The 22,266-nt window shown below is 36.3% G+C and overlaps 1 protein-coding gene across 2 annotated transcripts; it reads right to left on the reverse strand.

The window, feature by feature from the left end:
- Positions 1 to 10,133: 10,133 nt before the first annotated feature.
- On the reverse strand, positions 10,134 to 20,570 carry LOC107828312 (guanine nucleotide-binding protein subunit gamma 2-like). Of its 2 annotated transcripts, none has more exons than XM_016655589.2 (4): positions 20,217 to 20,569; positions 19,627 to 19,679; positions 18,981 to 19,025; positions 10,134 to 10,429 (listed from the first exon to the last, which is right to left on the reverse strand). In XM_016655589.2, exons 1-4 carry the CDS (start codon positions 20,400 to 20,402, stop codon positions 10,348 to 10,350), a joined length of 366 nt encoding a protein of 121 aa, XP_016511075.1. In that variant the 5' UTR covers positions 20,403 to 20,569; the 3' UTR covers positions 10,134 to 10,347. The 2 variants fall into 2 exon arrangements, with proteins under 2 accessions (XP_016511075.1, XP_016511076.1); XM_016655590.2 differs by lacking the exon at positions 10,134 to 10,429 and adding an exon at positions 11,658 to 12,284 and having other exon boundaries at positions 20,217 to 20,570.
- Positions 20,571 to 22,266: the final 1,696 nt, after the last annotated feature.

The raw sequence follows: 22,266 nt of genomic DNA on the forward strand, positions 1-22,266 counted from the left end.
CGAGCTTCCCGGCATAGCCTAGTGACTAGGGAGGGGAAGAAGAAACCATACTTCTTCACCGGACAACAAGTAAACATCTCCTCATGAATAATCTTGGCCACGTCAAAATTGTGGCCATTCATGAAACACCAAATCAATGCAGCTCGAGGAGCATTCACTTCAGTGGTGTTGAGGACGGGAGCAGACGGTTATTGATGACATACAGACAACACTTCCCTTCAAAGGTTAGTGCCGCCGAATGGAACTTACGCCCATGCTTCATCCACACAATTTCCTTTCCAGGCACACATATTGTTTCAAAGAATACATCCCACTGGGTGCATCGTCTACCATAGGCTTCATAGTAGTCCTCCGCCTCCGCCAAAGGTGCAGGCAGCTGGTATGCTCTCCAAATGGCCTCAATAGAGGCATCCACATTCTTCTTGCGCACTGTGCACACATCGTTCACATGTTCTTTAATGTTAGCGTAAAATTCGCGCACAACCATAAAATTTGCATCATCTGGTTCTTCAAAGAAAATCTCCAGCCCACGCCGGACCACCTTATTGTACAAGTTGGGACAGCCATATTGGAGAGACCCTATATTCATGCCCCTCTCTGGTATGGGTTTCTTGGATGCCTTTTCACCAAAACGGTCCTGAACTGCGGCGGAGACGAACTTGAAACTATCATAAGGACGAGCAGGACTTAAAGCGCATGCTCTAGAGGATCCATCTTGGCCGTTGGATGAAGCACCAGCGGTCCGACATTTCTTAGAAGGCGCCATACTACCTGAAATAAAGAATATCATCAGCAAAACACAAAAGATGTGAACCAAAGGCGGTTACTCGAACTTCATCCTCACAATTGGTTATATTTAACATTAACAACTCACTTAGGCATTTAAACAAAAACTTTATATGCACCATTCACTATAGTCCCCAATTAACAAAGTTATAAACCAAACCCACCCACAATTTCCCCAATGTCAACCACACATGTCAAGAGACACATCTACAACAACCTCAACAAGCCCACTATTTTACAAGAGCACAATACAAAAGAAATTTATTAAAGAAAAAAAGGAAAACTACTGCATAACCAAGAACTCAAATATCCCAACAATAATTGAAACAAATGATCTTACCTGGTAGAGTTGTAGTTAGGGTAGGTGAGGGGATTGTTAGAAGAGAGAAGAGGGTGGAGTAGTTGTGATTTGATCATGAATGGGGAGTATAAGGGTTGAGGTTCTTTGGGAAGAAAGAGAGGAGTTGTGTGTTTTGATTTGTGAGGTAGGGTTTAGGTTTAGGCGTGAATAGATTAAAAGAAAGAGAGAGATATCAGGTTGGGGAGGATAAGTTAGAATATTATAATTAAAAGAGCAAAACAAATAAAAAAAGAAAGTAAATAAATAAATAAATAATAACTTAAACTAAAGTGGCAGGCGGAGCGGTCCAAGCGCGTTCCAAGCACGGTCGCGCTTGCGAGGCAGAATACTTGGCGATATGCGCGGTCGGAGCACGGTCTAAGCACAGGCAGAATACTTGACATTTTGCGCCGTCTGAGCGCGGTCAAAGCGCAGCCGTGCACTTGGGCCTCGAGATTTCTCAATTTTTTTACCTATTCCTTCAGCGTCAGATGGACTTATCACTCGCCCAAGCTCACATACACTTGTTAGTACTTACAAAAATCAAAATAACAAATTCTAACTACACGAAAATCACTACGCATTAGGTTGCCTCCCAACCAGCGCCTTAGTTAATGTCGTGGCACGACAAATACAACAAATCAATGGGTTGCCTCCCATGAAGCGCCTGATTTAATGTTGTGGTACGACGCAGATAAGCGCATTTAAGGTACGCTCAACTTTGGAGGCTCGATCAAATAGGTCACTAACACTTTCTTTGCTTCCTCCATGCCCACATAATGTTTCAATCTATGCCTATTGACTCTAAATGTGCGAGAGTCATTACTCACAGCAATCTCTACTGCTCCCGTGGGGTGAATTTCAACTACACAAAAGGGGCCCGATCATCGTGATTTCAATTTACTGAGAAACAACCTCAGACGTGAGTTGTATAGCAATACCGTGTCTCTAGAATTAAAATTCCGCTCAATAATATTCCTATCATGTATCATCTTCATTCTCTCCTTGTATAATCTTGTGCTCTCAAAAGCGTGATATCTAAACTCATCCCGCTCATGCAATTTTGTTACTCTACTTGTTTCAGCTGCTTCACTATCAAGATTCGACTGTCTCAACGCCCACCAAGCTTTATGTTCTAACTCTATGGGTAAGTAAAATGCCTTCCCAAACACAAATTTGTATGGCGACATGCCAATTAGAGTTTTGAAAGCGGTTCAATACGCCCACAATGCATCGTCTAACTTCCTTACCCAATATGTTCTAGTTGCATTTACCATTTTAGACAGCACACTCTTTATTTCTCTATTCGAGACTTCCACTTGCCCGCTTGTTTGTGGATGATATAGGGTGGCCACCTTGTGGCATACGTCATACTTCTCCAATAACTTTGTAAAGGCTCGATTGCAAAAGTGAGTGCCTCCGTCATTGATTATTGCCCTAGGGGTGCCAAATCGGGTGAAAATGTTCTTTCTCAGAAATCCAATTACCCCATTTGCATCATTTGTAGGGAGTGTTGCAGCTTCCACCTATTTGGATACGTAGTCCACAGTGACGAGTATGTACTTGATGCCATATGAGCTGACGAACGACCCCATGAAGTCGATCCTCCATACATCAAACACTTCTACTTCCTGAATTGGGTTCATGGGCATCTCATGTCTGCGAGAAATATTCCCGGTTCATTGGCATTCATCACAACCCTTTATCCATAGATGTGCATCTTTGAATAGTGTTGTCCAGTAGAACCCTGATTCCAAGACTTTCGCAGCCGCCCTTACTCCCCCGAAGTTCCCACCATATGGTGATGCGTGACATACCTGCAAAATAGAAGACTGATCTATCTCGGGGATACATCTCCGGATCATGTTATCAATACAAATCCTGAACAGATAAGGCTCATCCCAATAATACATGCGATAATCATAGAAGAAATTTTCTTTTGAATAGAGGAAAGGTCATAAGGAACAATACTGCTCACCAGGTAGTTTACAATGTCTGCATACCATGGCGCTTCCTCGAGATTCATGGATAGTAGTTGTTCATCTAGAAAGGTTTCCAGAATCTCTTTTACCTCAACATTCTCTTCAGCTCCTTCTAGCCTGGATAAATGGTCAGCTACTTAGTTCTCCGTTCCCTTTCGGTCACGGATCTCCAAATCAAATTCTTGTAGCAATAGCACCCATCGAATCAGGCGCGGTTTTGACTCTTTTTTTTTAATTAAGTACCTCAGAGCAGCATGGTTAGTATAAATAATTACCTTTGAGCCTATCAGGTAAGACCTGAACTTGTCAAATGCGAACACTACTGCCAGCATCTCCTTCTCGGTCACAATGTAATTTAGTTGGGATCCACTCAACCTTCTACTTGTGTAGTATATTGGATGCATGATTTTATCTTTTCACTCCCAAGAACTGCTCCCACAGCATAGTCCTTAGCATCACACATCAGCTCAAACGGTTTATCCCAGTTGGGGGTGACTATGATAGGTGTTGTTACCAATCTCTTCTTTAATTCCTCAAAAGCTATCCTGCAGTCATCAGAAAATACAAAAGGGTGATATTTTTCAAGCAATTTACACAAGGGGTTAGGAATTTTGGAAAAATCTTTTATAAATCTCCTATAGAAACTGACGTGCCCAAGAAAACTTTTGATTGCTTTGATAGAGGCGGGTGGTGGAAGCTTTTCTATCACATCAACCTTTGCACGATCCACCTCAATACCTTCACTTGACATTAGGTGTCCCAATATTATACCTTCCTGTAGCATGAAATGGCACTTTTTCCAGTTGAGTACCAGATTAGTCTCGATACACTTTTTCAAAACTTGCCTCAAGTTCACAAGGCAATCATAGAATGAATTCCCCACCACTAAGAAGTCATCCATGAAAATCTCCATTATCTCCTCTACCATATTTGTGAAGATGGCCATCATGCACCTTTAGAATGTGGTGGGTGCATTGCATAGGCCAAATGACATTCGCCAAAAAGTATAGATTCCATAAGGGCAGGTGAATGACATTTTCTCTATATCCTCCTGGGCAATGGAAATCTGATTATACCTCGAGTATCCATCCAGGAAGCAAAAGTGAGACCTCTCTGCCAATCTATCTAGCATCTTATCGATGAATGGTAGTGGGAAATGGTCTTTCCTGGTAGCCAAGTTCAACATCCTGTAATCCATACAGATTCGCCAACATGTGACTGTTCATGTAGAGACAACTCGTTCTTCTCATTTTTCGCTACTGTCATACCTCCCTTTTTAGGTACACACTGCACTGGCCTAACCCAGTTACTGTCAGAGATGGGGAATATGATTCCCACATCTAACCATTTAATCACATCCTTTTTTACCACTTCTTTCATATTGGGGTTCAACCCTCTTTGATGTTCTCTGGAAGGTTTGCTCCCATCTTCCAGCCAAATCTTATGCATACAGAAGGTCGGGCTGATCCGCTTAATATCCGCAATGGTCCACCCAATTGCAGTCTTGCACTCAGTTAGTACCTACAAAAGCTGTTCTGCCTGCACATCTAACAAACTGGATGAGATAATAACGGGTAGAGTTGAGTTAGGTCCTAAGAATGCATACCTGGGATGAGAGGGCAGTGGCTTCAGTTCCAACTTTGGTGGCTCTTTTATTGACGGCTTAGCTGGAGGAGTTTTTCTTTCCTCCAAGTGCAAAGGCTCAAATTCAAGCTCCTTTTTCCAAAAACCTTGGCCTTCAAGAGCAAGTACCCACTCTGCCAAGTCTTCACTATTAGCTTCATCTAAGTTCATGAGACAAGCTTCTAGAGGGTCTTTAATGTTCAATGATGCATCGTCCTCCTCCAACACTACACCCACCGCATCTATTAGAGAGTAATTGGAAAATTCACTGGGTCTGTGCATAGATTTCTACACGTTAAATGTTATTTCTTCATCGTTTAATCTCATCTTAAGCTCTCCAGTTTCACAATCAATTAAAGCTCTCCCAGTGGCCAAAAATGGTCTTCCCAAAATTATGGGAATTTCCTCGTCAACCCGACAATCAAGGATGACAAAATCTGTTGGGAACACAAACTTCCTAACCTGCACCAATACATCATCTAGAATCCTAGATGACCTCTTCATGGTTCGGTCAGCCAGTTGTAATAGCATAAATATGGGTCTAGCTCTTCCAATCCCTAGTCTTTTGTAGATAGCTAGGGGCAAAAGATTTATGCTAGCTCCCAGATCACACAGTGCCTTAGCAAAAGCAAAGTTGCCTATTGTGCAAGGGATTGTGAAACTCCCTGGATCAGACAGCTTCTCGACTATAGAACTTGCCACAACAGCACTGCATGTTTGAGTCAGAGTAACCGTGGCCAAGTCTTGAAAGTCAAAGTTGCGGGACATCAAGTTCTTCATCATCTTTGCATACCCAAGAATTTCCTTTAAATCATCAATCAATGGAATGTTTACCTGAATTTGCTTCAACATCTCCAAAATTTCTTGTATTGCTCATCTTTTTTATATTTGGCCAATCTTTGTGGGAATGGTGTTGTAGGTCGTTTCTTTCTTGTGATTTGGTTTTGCTCTTATTCAGGCACTGCTTCTATTGTCGGTTCCGGTGTAGCCTCAATCTCTTTCGCAACCTCATCTTCTTTGTTGGTGTTCTTTTGCGTATTCTGTACCATCACTTCAGTTAAACCTGCTGAATCATCTATATCAATGGGTACTGGCACCAGTGTCTCAATCGGCCTGCTTTCGCGAGCAACTTCTTGCTCCAGATCTAAGTCCCTACCATCAGCTGCTTCGGGCCCTGCTATTTTGGATTGATTTGTGTGTCTGCAGGTTTCGTCCCATGAGGACGATTGTTTAGGGCCATGGAAATCTGTCCTAACTGGATCTCAATATTCTTAATCACCGACTCATGCGAGTCTACCCTATCAGCTAGTTTTCCAGTGGACCCAATCACTTGTTGCATCATTCCCTCGAGTTTAGCAAACACATCTTCATGTCTCACAATCTGTTGTTGTGGAGGTTGTTGATAAGCCTGCTGCTGATTTTGCTAGTTGTACCCATGTTGCCTCTGGTAAGGCACCATTTGCCCCTATGGTCGCATAGCTCCATGATTATTGTTGTTATTGTACTGCTGCTGAGCTGGTTTGCATTGTTGATTCTGCTGACCCCAATTCTGACCACCTGGTCTCGGTCCCCCGTAGTTAGCCACATAATTCATGTTCTCCTGATATTGTTGACTATCACCTTCGGCACTCCATGAGTAGACATATGGTTGGTTAATGCATGATGTACATAGACCCCCATTGGTTGCATCAACTATATGTACCTACTGCTTCTGGTATGATTCTTCAACCTTCTTGGTGAGGATGCTCATTTGTGTCATTAGAGTGACCATATTTTTAGCTATAAAGTTAGCCAGGTCTAGAGCCACTGAGTGAACCACAAGAGTGATTGGAGCGTTTCTTGTTGTCCATCGTGAGTTTTGTGACATCTTGTCAAGTAGGATCTTGCTCTCTCTGAATGTTTTGCTCAAAAATGCTCCACCTGCTGAAGCATAAACATTGGCTTTCAAACTATCTGCCAAACCCACTTTGCCCCAACATCTGCTCCGGAATACCATGATATGGACACGTAACCAGTAGACCCTTGAATCTCTCCCACGTTTCGTGTGGTGTCTCAGTTGGTTTCTATTTGAAGCTCAATAGCTCATCAATTTGCAGAGCATTCTTACTGGGTGGATGAAATTTGCTCAAATATTGCTTGGCTAATTCCTCCCAAGTAGTGATGGAGTTGATGGGGAGTGAATTAAGCCAAGTCTGAGATGCTCTTGTCACTGAGAATGGAAACAACAACAAACGTATTGCTTTCGGTGTCACGTTGTGTTGCCTCTGCATGGCGCAAATTGATAGCAAATTCTTGAGATGATGCTGAGGATATTCAATGTATGACCCAGAGACTAGTCCCTTATTCTGCAACAGATGTAACATGTTATTTGTGATCTGGAATGAATCTGCTTGTATCAGGGACTACAATAGCAGTTGCTAAGTTATTAGTTGTGGGTTGTGCCCAATCATATAGTGTCGCTTCTGGCACAAGAGGTGTCGCACCCTGATCATTTAGGTCATTTGCGTTGTTCCTGTTGTTTGGATCAATCACGTTGTCTGTTGTTTAGATTATCGTCTTCCATATCTGGTTCAATTTTTTCGGGTGAGTTCTATTGTTGTTTGCCTTTCCTATTTGCACGGTTCAATGCCCTCAACACCTTCTCAGGATCTGATAATGCTTCCAATTCTTAGAATTTCAATGATCAAATTAAATTGTCAAAAATTAACTACACTAAAAAAAATTGCACTTCTTTTTCACTGCAATCAATAACACCGTTAATTTTCCGGCAACGGTGCCAAAATTTGATCACGCCCAACTATGCCTTATAAAAGGACAAAGCGATCACTGCAAATATATTTCGGTTAACAAGTCTGGAGTCAAATTCCACATGGAATTAACCTATCAATCACAGCTATTGGACGCACAGAAATTCACGTATTCAATCTTCAGAGATATTTGAGTAACAATTTGGGTGTTTATAAACTAAATATTACGTAATAAAAATGCAGTAATTAAGAACTAGCTATAAACTAGTTGTAAGCAAGAATGAGAAAGGTCAAAGGTTATGATTTCCCCTCTTGTCAGAATCTTTTCCGCTATGTTTGCTATAAATTTGCCTAAGTCTTCTCTATCGATCATGAGCACTCTGACTTCGTAACTCTCTTTCGAGTAATTACAACAATATACTAGACATATTCTCCCGAATTACGCTAGCTGGCCTTAGTTACAACTCACTTAGATCGCACCCAAGGTTTTGTTATCCCTAATCCCACCTTTAAACCCTTCGTATTGATCCCTCATATACGTCAGGAGTGGTGTTGTTCAACAACTACCTAAATATACACTCTCTCCCGAGTAATGCATACTAAATAGGCACAACTGACTGAGGACCCTTCAATCAACAACAATCACAATATAGTTGAACAAATAGAGAAAATATTAAGGCAAATCTATATTAACATATCAGAAATTCATCCTCCAAGAGGTTCCATCAAAACCCTAGATTAAGAGTTTAGCTACGCATAATCGTTTTCACAATCATAACAGTAGAATTCATCATTAATGATCAAAACAAGAGGAAGAAAGGTCAAACTCTATGTCGAATCTTTCGCCTTGCCTTTTGCCTCTTCTTGCCTTCAATAATCCTTCAAAAACCTTGATACCCTCTTTTTGGGCGAGCTGGGCTTTTTATAGATTAAGGAGAGTTGCCCCCGAACTTACAAATTCACCCCTGAAAATAACGTTCCTCGAAGTGACGAGCGCGTCCACGCTTGGGCCGCGCATATAGCATTCTTTTCTGCCTGACGAGCGCGGCTTGAGCGCGGCCGCGCTTGGCCTGCGCTCCTGGAGTTCAACTGTCTTCTATTTTTTTCCTTCTTCTTTCACGCGCATTTACCTCCGGTTGGCCTTCCTTGCTCCAAATTAGCTCCAAACACTGTTCAATGTTCTCATAATCAAGACTTGCTCCTGCAAAGCACAAAATTCATTATTAGAACCATTTTTTATCATTTAACCTTCATATAGCAATAAAGTATAGCTAAGTTGGGGCGTAACTGGTCGCTAAACTACATGAATATAGCCTATTATCAAGAAGCGATGAGTATATAGAATTTAACTTTTGATAGCTTTTAAAATTTTCTAATTTATAAGCATATTTTAGTCTATAATAATATGTAACTTGTCTTATTTTTATATTATTACGCAGTTTATTTTTGTGAAAAGTTATTTGTAATTATTTTTAGATAACAATGATGCAACATATTGTTTTACTTGGACGCCGTTGTGAATGGAAAAGCCTACACAACTTCATCACCGAGGAAGAAGCCAAATGCTACGGACTACAGTATTATTTTGAACTACTTAAATGTCTAATTTTTAATTTGAAATTGAATAAATTTTGGTTGATGTTAATCAAGAAATTAGTTTAATTGATCTTTGAAAAATAAAAAGAGACACATAAACCGGAACAATTAATATTATACACGGAAGATATTAACTTTTAATTTCTCGTATTCTCTCTTGTCGTTTTTTTTTTGTTTGGTAAGTTTGGTTTGGAGAACAGATAGTAACTCCAAATTTTGTAACTTCAATTTTATTTCTTACACTCTATTATAATATTGGTCTTTTTAATTAGTTCAAATTCAGTTACACTCGTCCCATGATTATTTTGTAATCAGAACTAGCATTGTGACTGTTCTTCAATCTAAAGTCTAGACCAGGCAACTAGGCCGGTTCAGACCGGATCCAATCAATATTTTTTCTAACTCGAGACCCAGACCCAATATTTTATTTCTTTTAACTCACATTATTTTCATTTTAATTCATCAAAAGATTTTCGATTTTACATTTCTTTTTATGTTCTTGATCGTGCCCGAATAGAGAATGGGCACGAAGCCCTCTCCCCGTTCTAGTATCCAAACAGGCCAGCCGTTCTAAGTTTCAGGGTGGTCATTCTATTCTCAAGTCTTAATTGTGAAAATAGCACGGACTAGCCAGTTTTCGGACTGGTAAATAAAAAATAGCCAGCATTTGCACATTAAAAAAGCTACTATTTTGTTGTAACACAGAAAGTTCCAGCATAATATACCGGAGATTGCTGCACCTGTGTATGAACTTCAAGCATATTATGCTGGAACTCCAGCACACGAAAATTCCAGCATAATATACTGGAGATTGGAGCACCAGTGTATGAACTTCCAGCATATTATGTTGGACCAGTATATTATGTTGGAACTCCAATATATTATGCCGGAAGTTCACATATAAAAAATTGGAACTCCAGTATAATATGCTAGAATATTTTTTGGATTTTGAACAGTATTATCGTTCAGATTTATCTTTACATAAAAAGTGACTAAATTTCGATTACTTTTAAAATTGTGGTTATTTTCAATTACCACTTGTAAATCTGACTATTTTTTAATTTTCACCCGCACTTTAGTATAATATTGTAAGGACCAATTTGAGTAATGTTGGCCCCTAGGGTAGTTTTTTCTCACTTATCTTTTAACATGACACCTGATACAACATTATAAAAAGCACATATACAAATAAAAATATCTGATTGTATGTATATAAAAAGAAAAATCCAAATGGTTTCCTTAATTTCTTTGGTTTTTTTGGTGAAAAGGGAATTCAAATCCATCGTTTGTTACGTCTTGACCCATTGGCTCCTTGAAACCATCTATCCCACTTAACATCTGATGGGCCTTTTGTCCTGCAAAAGCAAACCAACATTTTATTTCGTTTGGACGGTTTGAAATTTCATCCCTCTACTTATCTTCACTTAAATATCATATTAAGAAATTTAACTTCAACAATTGCCTACCAAGAAAATAAGTATAAAATACAAAATCAATCGGTCGTTTGAACTAATTACTTTCATTAGTCAAAAAATATATAAATATGTATACTTTTTATACATAATACACATATACAAAACCTATTATTTTTTGGAGCGACTAAAAATATATATTTCGTAAGAGATTAACCATACGCACACGCACACACCAAGGGGACCGAAAGTGAAGCCCCTAAAAGATTAGGGGGGAAATAAAAGAGAAGCAACGATAGGACGCGAGTGATGATAATATAATTAAATCTACAGAAGATACAGTTAAAGTGCAATAAATAAACTAGGCGGCAGAGCCGACCATATAAATAAAATACAATAAAATAAATTAGGTGGCTTAGCCAACCATAATGCAAGAGTAATATAAATAAACTTGATTGTTATTGAAACTGAAATTGATATTACAATTCAAAAACTTATAATAGTATGTAATCTACGAACAATCCGCACTCAATAGTGAGTGAGAACAGCCGTTGATGTATTATAGTACCCAACAAGAGTCGGGGTCGAATTCATCAAGGAGTTTGTGTAGGGTGATAGGGTAGATACTTGATGAGAGTACGTGAAACAACCCAATTGCGCTTCCAAACAAAGGGTGTTTGTTTTCCTAATTAAAACTAAGAAATTTAAACTAATTGCAATTAACTAGAAAGAGAATAATTATTTTTTATATTTTAATCAATTGGGAAAAGCCTAGGGATGTAACTTTCGCCTAGGTGCCAACCTAATGGGTAAATCACGTTAATGTTTGTTTTGTTGATCGGGGTGTACTATAAATTTCAATTCTCAAGTACCCACTCAATACTTCTCAGATATATAGTGGTTATGCCCAAATTGGCTTTCTCAAGTCCAATTGGGTATTAATTCAAACAGTTGATATGAGTTCAAGTCAGGTTTTCTCTATCTCTAGTTCAAACCCTTTAATTAGACTAGCCAAAACCTTAACTAGCCCAATTCCTTGTTAGCCAAGTTTTCCTAGACTAAGTCTCTCTTTCTCAAGTAAGAACCAAGTCAAATAGGAATGAATCATTGTTTGTAACTATTAATTCTAGAAATAATGCATAAACAAGGCTAAATAATAAATACTCAATTATAAACAAGAACTGAATTTAATAACTCATAAGGTTTACACATTAGAGTTGGGTCACAATTAAGATTAATTGATAAAACTAATGATTCTTCACCAATATTTTTCACTACTTTTCCAGAAGGATAAAAGATAACTACTACAGATGCTTACAATACAAAACTTCTAAAAAGTGTTTCCTGTCTATTTATAGTGCCCTGAAATTCGCTGACAAAAATGCCCTTCGGGAGGTTTTGCGGCAGCACAATTCCATGTGCAGTCCGCACTTTTCTTCTCTTCTTCAGTTGGAGGATTTCTGCAGCTGTACTATTCCATCTGTTGCTGCACTTCAGCGACTACGGCTGCATTTTTTCATCTACAAACCGCACTTTAGCGAGGCTTCATACTTGGTCTTCTTGCACCTTCTTTGAACTTTTCCAATAATGTCAGTGTGACCAGCTTTTGCGGTCGCATAATTTGGTGCGCGGACCACACTTGTTTAAACTCCTCCAAGGCTCAGGTGTCTTCTCTGCGTTCGCATGTGTATTTCTGCGGACCGCACTTTAGCCTGATGTACTCTTTCTTGCCTTTTTGAGCCTGAATACTCCTTTTTTAAGTTAGAATCGTTCGTTAAGGTCCCATCCTCCAACAAGCCTATAATTTGCACAATTTCATCAGTTTAGGAACAAGAATCAACACTTTCGGACTAAAATTAAAGCAAGAAGGTACTAGCAAGTGGTTAAAATCCACACTTATCAGTATGCTAGAGGGAGTAAGCTCTAACCAATTCTAGAGAGAGAGAGGGAAAAAAATTCTTTCTCAAGTGATAGTGTAATGTATTGTATTTTTACAAGTGATAGGGGGAAATATTTATAGTCAAAAACTAAAATAAGATAGCGTTTCCTAATGTTATTGATGATGTCATTAGAAGTAAGTGCTTGTTGATATCGTGAATGATGCCAATTGTGTTGTCAATATTTTGTCATACTGAAGTAATCCCTGATTATTTTCTCATAAAATTATATCGGGGTTTTCTGATGATGATGATTGTTCAGACGAAGATGCTTGATATTATTGACCTGGAATTTGTATCTTGACTTGGTGAAGCACTTTTTTCATTTACTGGATAAAATTAAGTTTGCTGCTGGAATTGGCTAATTGTGCAGCTGCAATAGATTTCTGCTACAAAAATAAAAATTGGGCAGCATCTGTTATGGCTAGATATTGTGGATTAGCCAAAAACCACTTGTCTATGCTGGGTAATATGCTTCAGATGGATCCCAATTTTTGTACCACTTGTAGTGGCCTTGGAGATCTAACCATGATAGTCTTTTGTGTCCTAGTTTGTGGAAGAAAAAATTCTGGGAGTAGATCTACGAAATGTGAAATTTGTGAGAAAACTAGAGGAGTGTGGGTATTTGTTGCTCACTAGAAAATCTGTGGCAAAAATAGTCATATCCTTGTTTTACTGGCAAAGGGAGAACTTCAACCTTATGACCGTAAGCAGGCCACCACTGATGCATAAATCACTGAGGGAATTCAGAGGTTAATTGTTTATCCTGGAGGATAAACCATGAATATTTTCCTAGTTGGTTTTGGAAGGTGAAAGCATTCATTCACGCTACGTGGTAGTCATAATAATTATAAAATTGTGGATCAAAAGGTTGAGAAACCTTTTTGTATTTAGCTAGATATGTTCCGCATTCTTTTGGTGAGAATATTTTTTTAATCCACACCGTAGTATGTATGACATATGATTGTGTCTTCTTATCTTTTTAGGGTTTAAATAAACAAGATTTGGTGTATGTAAGAATGAACTCATAGTATTTTTTAGTATAGTTAGGAGTTTTTTTGTATGAAATTGGTTAAAGGGTAAGTATTTGCTTAGCTACCTCTTGGGGATTGGAATTTAAGAATTCTGGTTCAATTTGAATAAGTGGTTAGACACTTTCATTCTTAATATAAGTGGGTTCCTCGGAGTAGGAGCCTTTGCATGAAGAAATAGATTATGGCACTGGTGTCGAATGCACCATGTTTTTGTTTTGTGGGATGTTGGATAGACATCTAGTGCGTGCAATGGGGCTTTTAGCCTCCACTGATTTTTGTGTGGTGCTTTTAGCAACCACGGAATATGAGAAAGTTGTATGGCTTTGGGCCGCCACGAGGTTGGAAGAAGATGCTTGGATTTGTGCCGCCTTATTAGAACAATAATTTTGATACAATTGATATTGATCTCTCAGTTATTTTCTAAAAAGGCCAAACATGGTCATTTGATCTTTGAATCCCATGAGTTGGCGCATAAATCCTTCATTTGACCAAGGAAAAGACATAGTCTGGGCTAGTTGAGTTTGAGCTTGTTGAGATTCTTCTTTCTCAACTCGGTCTGCCCATTTCTCTGGATTGGAAATAGAATGGGCTATGAATTTTCTAAGAAATAAGCTTGAGGAACCCCGCTCATGGTTTAGGCTAGCTTGGTCCGGTTGTGTCTTTTGAGGGTTGCTTGGAGGCAACTAAAATGATTTTTCATTAGGATACAACATCTGTTTGGGATTGTTTAGGTATTGATTCAGTCATATTTCCCTCTGGCAGAGGAAGAGCAGATATTTGAGTATCCGAAATTTCTGTCTTTTTTTTCCTAAGCATTTTATCTCCCTTGCAAAAATTCTAGAATAAAACAATCTGAAATACAGTTTAAGCTCCCTTTAGTATCAGAGCCATGGAAGGAAGTAAGGATTATTATTCTTATTTTTAACTTGTTGTTATGTGGAATTTATGGATCAATAAACTTAGATTTATGAACACATGGATCAATAAATTTTTCACCTAATTACTTGCAAATATGACTATGGCTTTCTTCCACCCTTTTTCTTCCCCTCACAAAAATTTCTTCCTTTCTCCAACTTCAAGGAGCTTAAACTGTATTTCAGATTTTCTTACCCCGAGAATTTTTGAGGGAAGATAAAATGCCTAGGAAAACAAAGACAGAATTTTTGGATACTCAAATACCTGCTCTTCCTCCACTGGAGGAAAATATGACAGAAGCAGTACCCAAACAGTCCCAAACAGATGTTGCATCCCAACAACAAATCATTTCAGTTACCTCCAACCAACCCTCAAAAGACACAATTGGACCAAGCCAGCCAAATATAGAAAACCATCAGATTATGCTATGAGCGGAGTTCCCCAAGCTTATCTCTTAGAAAATTCAGAGCTCATTACAATTTTCATTTCAAAAAAGTGGACAGACTTGGTTGAGGAAAAAGAATCTCAACAAGCTCAAACTCATCTAAGCCAAACCATGCTTTCTCCTTGGTCGGATGAAGAATTCATCCATTGGCGCTAATTCATTGGATTCAAAAATCAAATAACCATGCCTGGACTTTTTCAGAAAATAACTGAGAGATCAATATCAATTGTATCAAAATTATTGTTCGAATGTGGCGCCACAAAGCCACGCATCTTCTTTTCAACCTCGTGGCGGCCCAAAGCCACACAGACTCCTCACGTCATGTGGTTGCTAAAAGCACCACACAAAAATCAGTAGAGGCTAAATGCCCCATTGCACGCACTGGATGTCTATCTGACATCCCACACAAAATACAAGCGCGGTGCATTCGGCACCCAATCAAGCACTTTCCTCATCAGTGCTACAACCTATTTTTTCAAGCAAAGGCACCTCCGAGGAACCCACTTACATTAAGAATGAAAGAGTTTACCCATTTGTTAAAATTGAACCAGAATTCTGGCATTCCAATCCCCAAGAGGTAGCTAAATAAATACTTAGCCCTTTAGCCAATTCCATATAAAAAAACTCCAAACTATACCCAAAAATATTATAAGTTCATTCTCACAGATACCAAATCCTGTTTATTTAAACCTCACAAATATAAGTAAACCCAGTCATATGTCACACATATCACAGTGTAGATTAACAAAATAATCTCACCAAAAGAATAGGGAACACATCCAGCTAAATACTAAAAGCTTCTCAATCTTTTGGACCATAATTTTATAATTATTATGACTACCAAGCAGTGTGAATGAATGCTTTCACCTTCCAAAACCAACTTGAAAAATATTCATGGTTTATCCTCCGGGATAAACTATTAACTTCTGAATTCCCTCAGTGGTTTATGCATCAGTGGTGGCTATGCTTACGGTCATAAGGTTGAAATTATCCTTTCGCCAGTAAAAAATGAATATGACTATTTTTGCCACAGGTATTCTAGTGAGCAACAAATACTCATACTCTAATTTTCCCACATATTTTACATCCTGTGGATCTACTCCCAGAAGTTTTTCTTCCACAAACAAGAAGGACACAAAGGACTACCGTGGTTAACCCCCCAAGACCACTGTAAATGGTACAAAAATTGAGATCCGTCTGAAGTATATGTCCCAGTAATAGACAAGTGATTTTTGACTAATCCACAATATCTGGCCATAATGGATTCTGCCCAAATTTCATTTTTACAGCAGAAATCTATTGCAACTGCACAACTAGCTAATTCCAGCAGCAAACTTGATTTTATCCAGCAAATAGAAAAAATTCTCTACCAAATCAAGACACAAATTCTAGGTCAACAATGTCAAGCAGCTTCGTTTGAAAAATCATCATCATCATCATTAGAAGACCCCGATATAATTTTCTGAGAAAATAATCATGGATTATATCAGCATGACAACATATTGACATCACAGCTGATATCATCCATGACATCAGCAAGCACTTACTCCTAATGACAACATCAATGATAAAAAATACTAAGTAATTTTTAGTTTTTGGCTATAAATAGCCTCCTCTATCACTTGTAAAAGTAAAACATACTACATTACACTACCACTTGAGAAAGAATTCTCTCCCTCTCTCTAAAATTGGTTAAAGCTTACTCGCTCTAGTATACTATTATAAGTTTTTAGCTTGTAATATCAAGTTTTCAATTTTAATAACAATCAAGTTTATATTATATTACTCCAACATTATGATTGGCTAAGCCACCTAATTTATTTTATTGCATCTTATTTATATGATCGGCTCTGTCACCTAGTTTAATTATTTCACTCTAATTGTATCTTCTTCAGGTTTAAGTATATTATCGTCACTCGTTTCTTGTCCTTACTTATCTTTTATTTTTTTCTAATTTTTTACGAGTTTCGCTTCCGGTCTCCTTTCACTTATAAGAACACACTACATGCAATAATTTCCCTATCAAGTTTTGTTTCCAGGAGGTTCAAACTTGCAGCGTGCATCTAACTCACACATTACGTATTGTATTCTTAATACTAGACCAAAGCCCTTGGGACTACTAGTCTTTTTTATTAGTTGTGTCACATAACTTTTTTAGATAGTGATTACTATTTTATGTTAAAATTAGAGATATTTAAGTCAAACTTCAAAAATAAAGTAGAATTTGAAGATCTCTGTGCTACGTATGTCTTTCTTCTTTTCATTTGTAAACTAAGCAAGAGAAATGAGGAAATTTCATCTCGAAGCAATTGATGTTGTTGTTCAAAATAACTTTTTTCCCCTAATTGCTCATAACGAAACCATAATTTCTTTGTGAAAGGTCATATATAATCTAATAGCATGTTTGGCCAAGCTTCTAAAATTAGCTTATTTTGAAGCATTTTTTTTCAAAAGTGTTTTTTTAGAAATAGTTGGTGAGAAGCAGTTTATATGTTTGGTTAATTAATTTGAAAAACACTTTTGAGCAGCAATTAATATTTAGCCAAACTTGTAAAAAGTGTTCTAAGTGTATTTTTCTCAAAAGTGGTTTTGGGAAGCAGCTATTTTTTCCGCTTCTACTTCTGCTCAAAAGCTTTTCTTTCTTCTAAAAACTTAGCCAAACACTTTAACTTTTAAAAAAAAACTCTTGAAAAATTTGCTTTTGGCCTTGGAAAAGCTAGTCCAAGAAAGCTATAAGCTATTGTTTTCCATCCACCACGCTTTCAAACTCTGTGAAGCCCAAAAGAGGAATACCATTATGGTTGAAATGATGTCTAAATTTATAGGTGAAATGACACAAAAAAAACACCAAAAAATGTGGTGCAGCTGATGGGGCTGTTCTTTTCTTAATTAGAGATTTCGGGTTCGAGTTATGAGTTGGAAAAATCTTTGGTAAGGAGCGCTTCCCCTAGATAGGGCCCTACTCGGCGTGAATTCGAATATAGTCGGGTTCCAATGTAGGTAAAGTACACCAGATGTGAAACCAAAAAAAGAAATGACACAAATATAACAATGTTATTTCTTGTAGGGAGTCACGACAAAGTCTATTTTCTTTTTGGTTTTTCATTCTATGTTGTACTCATTGGGGTCCGACTAAATTCGAATTCGCATTGGAAAGTCCCACATTGAAGGTAAAATGCTCCCTTACAAAGGTAATTTTATACCTAAGAATCGAACTCGACACCGTTGAAAAATAATACTTATCACTCCATTATAACTTTCGTTAATAATCCCGATAAAGTTTGATATTTAAGCAAATAAGAATAGAAGGACGGGTTCATTATCCATATGAACGATGCCTACTGACACTCCGTTTGAAGAAAAAAATTATTGTGGGAGGTTGTAGCACTAATATTCCACTCTTGGAAAAATAGAATTAAAACGGGGGGTTTACATTTCGTTGGTCTTATTTCAACTTCATCTAAATTAATATTTTTGGAATCAATTTTATTAACCAAAACTAAACATATTTTATCGAATATAATCTAAGAAATTGCAAAATGAAGAACTAACTAAACACTACTAGCTACAAAAACAGTGATTAGAAAAGTTGGCTTAATTTACAAGACACTATGGAGACCCATTGAATCTCTTTAGGGGTCCTTTTGGTATCTTTACACAAATAGCCGGTCGGATTTACTGTTTATTTTTTCTAACCGGTATATATAGATTATTCATTAATTAGGCACGGTCATACACAAATTATACGTAGATTATACACATATTATACATTCATCAATTATAGTTGCTTTAAGTGGTTGGGTAAACAGCTATTTAGGTTGATTCTTCTTTTGTAATTTATGTGATGGCCTATGTCTTCAAAGTCTAGAAATAAAACACCTTTTTAAATTTTATAATACTAGATATACTATAAAATTTGTATAGCAATAAGATTTGAAACTTGTAGTACAAACATATAAAAATTTATGGCTATAATAACTTCCCATTAAAGACAAAATGAGAAGCTTAAATTTAAATCATTCTCAATTATAAAATTTGTCATTATTTTGAAAAATGGTCAATAAGAAAATAGTGTTATATTTGCTTATGGAGGCAGCTGAAATAGAAAATACGAATTGAAAAATTAAAACTCATAAAAAGTGTAAATTTGTGATAATTCTTACACTGGAAGCAGAGCATCTGGTTTGGATTCTACAATTGAAAGAAATCTGCAATAAAAAAATAACAATAATAAAAAGCAGACTCAACTTAAGATTTTTTCTTATAATTTTGAGATAATAAATTTAAGATAGTTTATTTCATTTTAAAAATCCATGTATATGATAATCACTTTTTATTAATAAAATAAGGAAAAAAATTTACAAAATACATGAAGGAATTTGGAAGGGAAAGAAAGAATAAAAGAGAATACAAGGAAATAATTTTAAAAAGAAATTCAGAAAATAGCCGAGATAAATCTTTATTTTGTACATTTTTGCGTAACTCACTTTTACAAATAATTTACATATCTTCTTATGATGTTCCAGATTGTTAATACTTACAAATAATTTACATATCTTCTTATGATGTTCCAGATTGTTAATACAGTCATACATCTCTATAACAATATCTCTATATAACTAGTTAACCACCATTCAATTATAAAAGCCACAATTTTTTGGAATCGATTTTTATATTATGTTATAATATATATCATTTATAATAGCACCTCACTATAATAGCCAAAAAATATCAGAACAAAGGTTATTATAGAGAAGTTTGGCTGTATAAGAAAAAAAGCGATGTAGAAATGAATAATCTAAAACTTACTCTTTGCAGACTACGGAGGCCTCTCCATATGATTCAAGCTGCTCCATTTCTTCCTGCAATATGAATTTACAACACCTAACTTCAAACTCAAATAATAACCAACAACAACAACAACAACAACAACAACAACAACAACAACAATAATAATAATAATAATAATAATAATAATAATAATAATAATAATAATAATAATAATAAGTAGCTTATGTTTTATACTTTGATCAGCGTATAAAGCTCAATCAGGTAACTTAGTAAAATAATTACAAATGGTATTATGATCAACATTAATCAATAACCCGATGAAAGTGTTAACTAATCTAATATTACAAATTAAGTTGCAATGAAAAAATCTTTAACCAATCAATATATATAATTTAAATAAATTAAAAAAGAAGAAGAAAGGATATTTCTAAAAGGGTAAGAGCTTATATCATCTAACAGACCACATCGTGCTCAATCAAATAATAAACACCGACAATGATTTGGTTTATCTGCCCGACTTAGTAGAAAGATAAATATTGTTCTATATTTCATCAACACAAAAATCATGCCTTATCAACTATAAAAGAAAATATTAAAAAAATGAAGACCTGAATAAAGTGAATTTGCTGATCGAGAGAAGCAATGGCAGCAGCCATACGATGTTTCCCCATAACAAAATTAACAGTTGTTCTTGAAATAGGTTTTATAATTGTGTCAGCCATAGATGAAGAAGGAGAAAGAACTTCTGTTTGAAGCTCATTATCAAGTTCTTGTGAAATTGATGGTGACTCCATTAAAGCTAAGATCAAGAAAATGGAGATATGATAAAAGCTTTTTCTTGGGTTTTGGGGGGTTGTATTTTTTAATTTTAAATAAGAAATGAGAAACCAATAATGAGTAGTCAAGGTTGGGGTTGCGTGAAAGCAGATCACAAGTGGCAGTATGCTCAAAAGGTTGGTGGGCAATGCGAGTCACATAGTATTGGTATCCCCGGGATTAATATACCATCAAACTTTTCTATAACAATTTTGTATACTTTTATAATTTTGCGTTCTTATACTAAAATGTTGTTTTATAAAATATATATTATAATATAATATAGAAAATTGATTTCAAAAAAATTTAGCTGTTATAATAAAATATTATTACATATATGATTATTACATAAAGATCTGACCGTATAAAATTTGTTGCTCTTTGAGTTGTTTGTTCCTCAGACCCTTAGGTCAAAACGGTTGGTGGAGAAGGAGAAATTTTATATTGTATCTCCCACTATCAATACAATATTGTTTATTTGATTTAACTAATCGGTATTCGAAACTTCTCATAATGATGTCTTTATTATCTTGGCGAGCGTTGAAGCTTTGCTTCTTCGGGAGGAAGTTATTTCCGAAAGACCCTCGGCCCAAAAGGAGCAAACATAATAAAGTAGGATATTTTTTTTAAGTGGGAAATTATTTAAAGCTATAATACAATTTTTTTGCAGGAGAATGAAATATATTAACATATGGAGAAAAAGTGAAATCAAGTGGGGAAGTGGATTAGGTGGGGATGAGCACGAGGGGTCAAAGGGAATATGGAAATTGGTCCTAAAGTTTAATGTCAAAAGAGAAGTGGCCACCAAAGTTGGTATGTTAGCAAGTGCTTTTCTTTTATATATATATTTTTTTTAACTTCTCACTTTTTAATAATTTTTTTCAAAATTTAAGTGTAAATTTTTCCAACAAATTCATAGACGAATGATAACTACACGACCTTGTCTATTTATTTTGCTGGCTTGAATAAATATATTCTTTAAAGTTTCTATTCATCTTAAAATATTTTCTCATGATATTGTTAAGTATTCAATTTGTCATAATTTATGTGAGTATGTTTGATTACGCATAGACTTTAAAAAAGAAAGATTTTTGAAATTATGATCTAAAACCACTAAAAATTGCACAAGTATCATCTTTAGTCGTCATCATTTAATATATACCCATTTTTAAAAAAAATTAACTTGTACCTAATTTTTAAACAATTTCAGCTCATTTCTCCTCTTCCTTCTCCTCCTTTGTTTTGTTCTTCTTCTTCTATTAACAACTGAAAGGCACTATGATTAATTCTCTAATACTACCACCATCTTAAGAGAAATTTTCATTCTGTCATATACAGAACCCCAACATCGACGGAATCCGATTACATTCTCTTTCAAAAAAAAGAGCTTAGTGATATGCATGAGTTGCAGTCAGCAACTTACACCAACACTGCCTAAAGATAGGCCAGGAGAGTTTGCCTTAATTTGCAAATGATGAAAACTGTAAAAAAGATCCATCATTTGCTTAGACTGCAACTCATACACCAAAGAGCACTTGCCATAATATTGTACTGGTTGTAACATAAGATTTAAAATGAACTACAATTCGATAATTAAATACTTTTCTGTTTCGTAGTGACCAAAAGTTAAACTTCGTGGCCAGATTCCTTTTACTGCACAACAAACAAAATACTATTCACTACAATTACTTTATAAAGTTTTTTGCTTATGGTCTTATGGATTCAACTTCAGTTTATATAGTGCTAAAGTTTTTTACAAATGAACTAAATAACTTCAACATCTTCTGGTGAAGTTTTTGAAAAAGCTTATCTAAGACAAAAAAACTTCAGCTTATTTAGTGC

Source organism: Nicotiana tabacum, chromosome 5 (assembly GCF_000715075.1).
Source record: "Nicotiana tabacum cultivar K326 chromosome 5, ASM71507v2, whole genome shotgun sequence".
Lineage (NCBI taxonomy): Eukaryota > Viridiplantae > Streptophyta > Magnoliopsida > Solanales > Solanaceae > Nicotiana > Nicotiana tabacum.

Bases quoted from the DNA above. Each gene is read 5' to 3' on its own strand.
- LOC107828312 (XM_016655589.2), bottom strand. From the start codon at position 20,402: ATGGAGTCACCATCAATTTCACAAGAACTTGATAATGAGCTTCAAACA. The intron at 19,026-19,626 runs GTAAGTTTTAGA...TTTTTATTGCAG, and splicing joins GCCTCCGTAGTCTGCAAAGA to ATTTCTTTCAATTGTAGAAT. The intron at 10,430-18,980 runs GTAAGAATTATC...TTGCTTTTGCAG, and splicing joins CCAGATGCTCTGCTTCCAGT to GACAAAAGGCCCATCAGATG.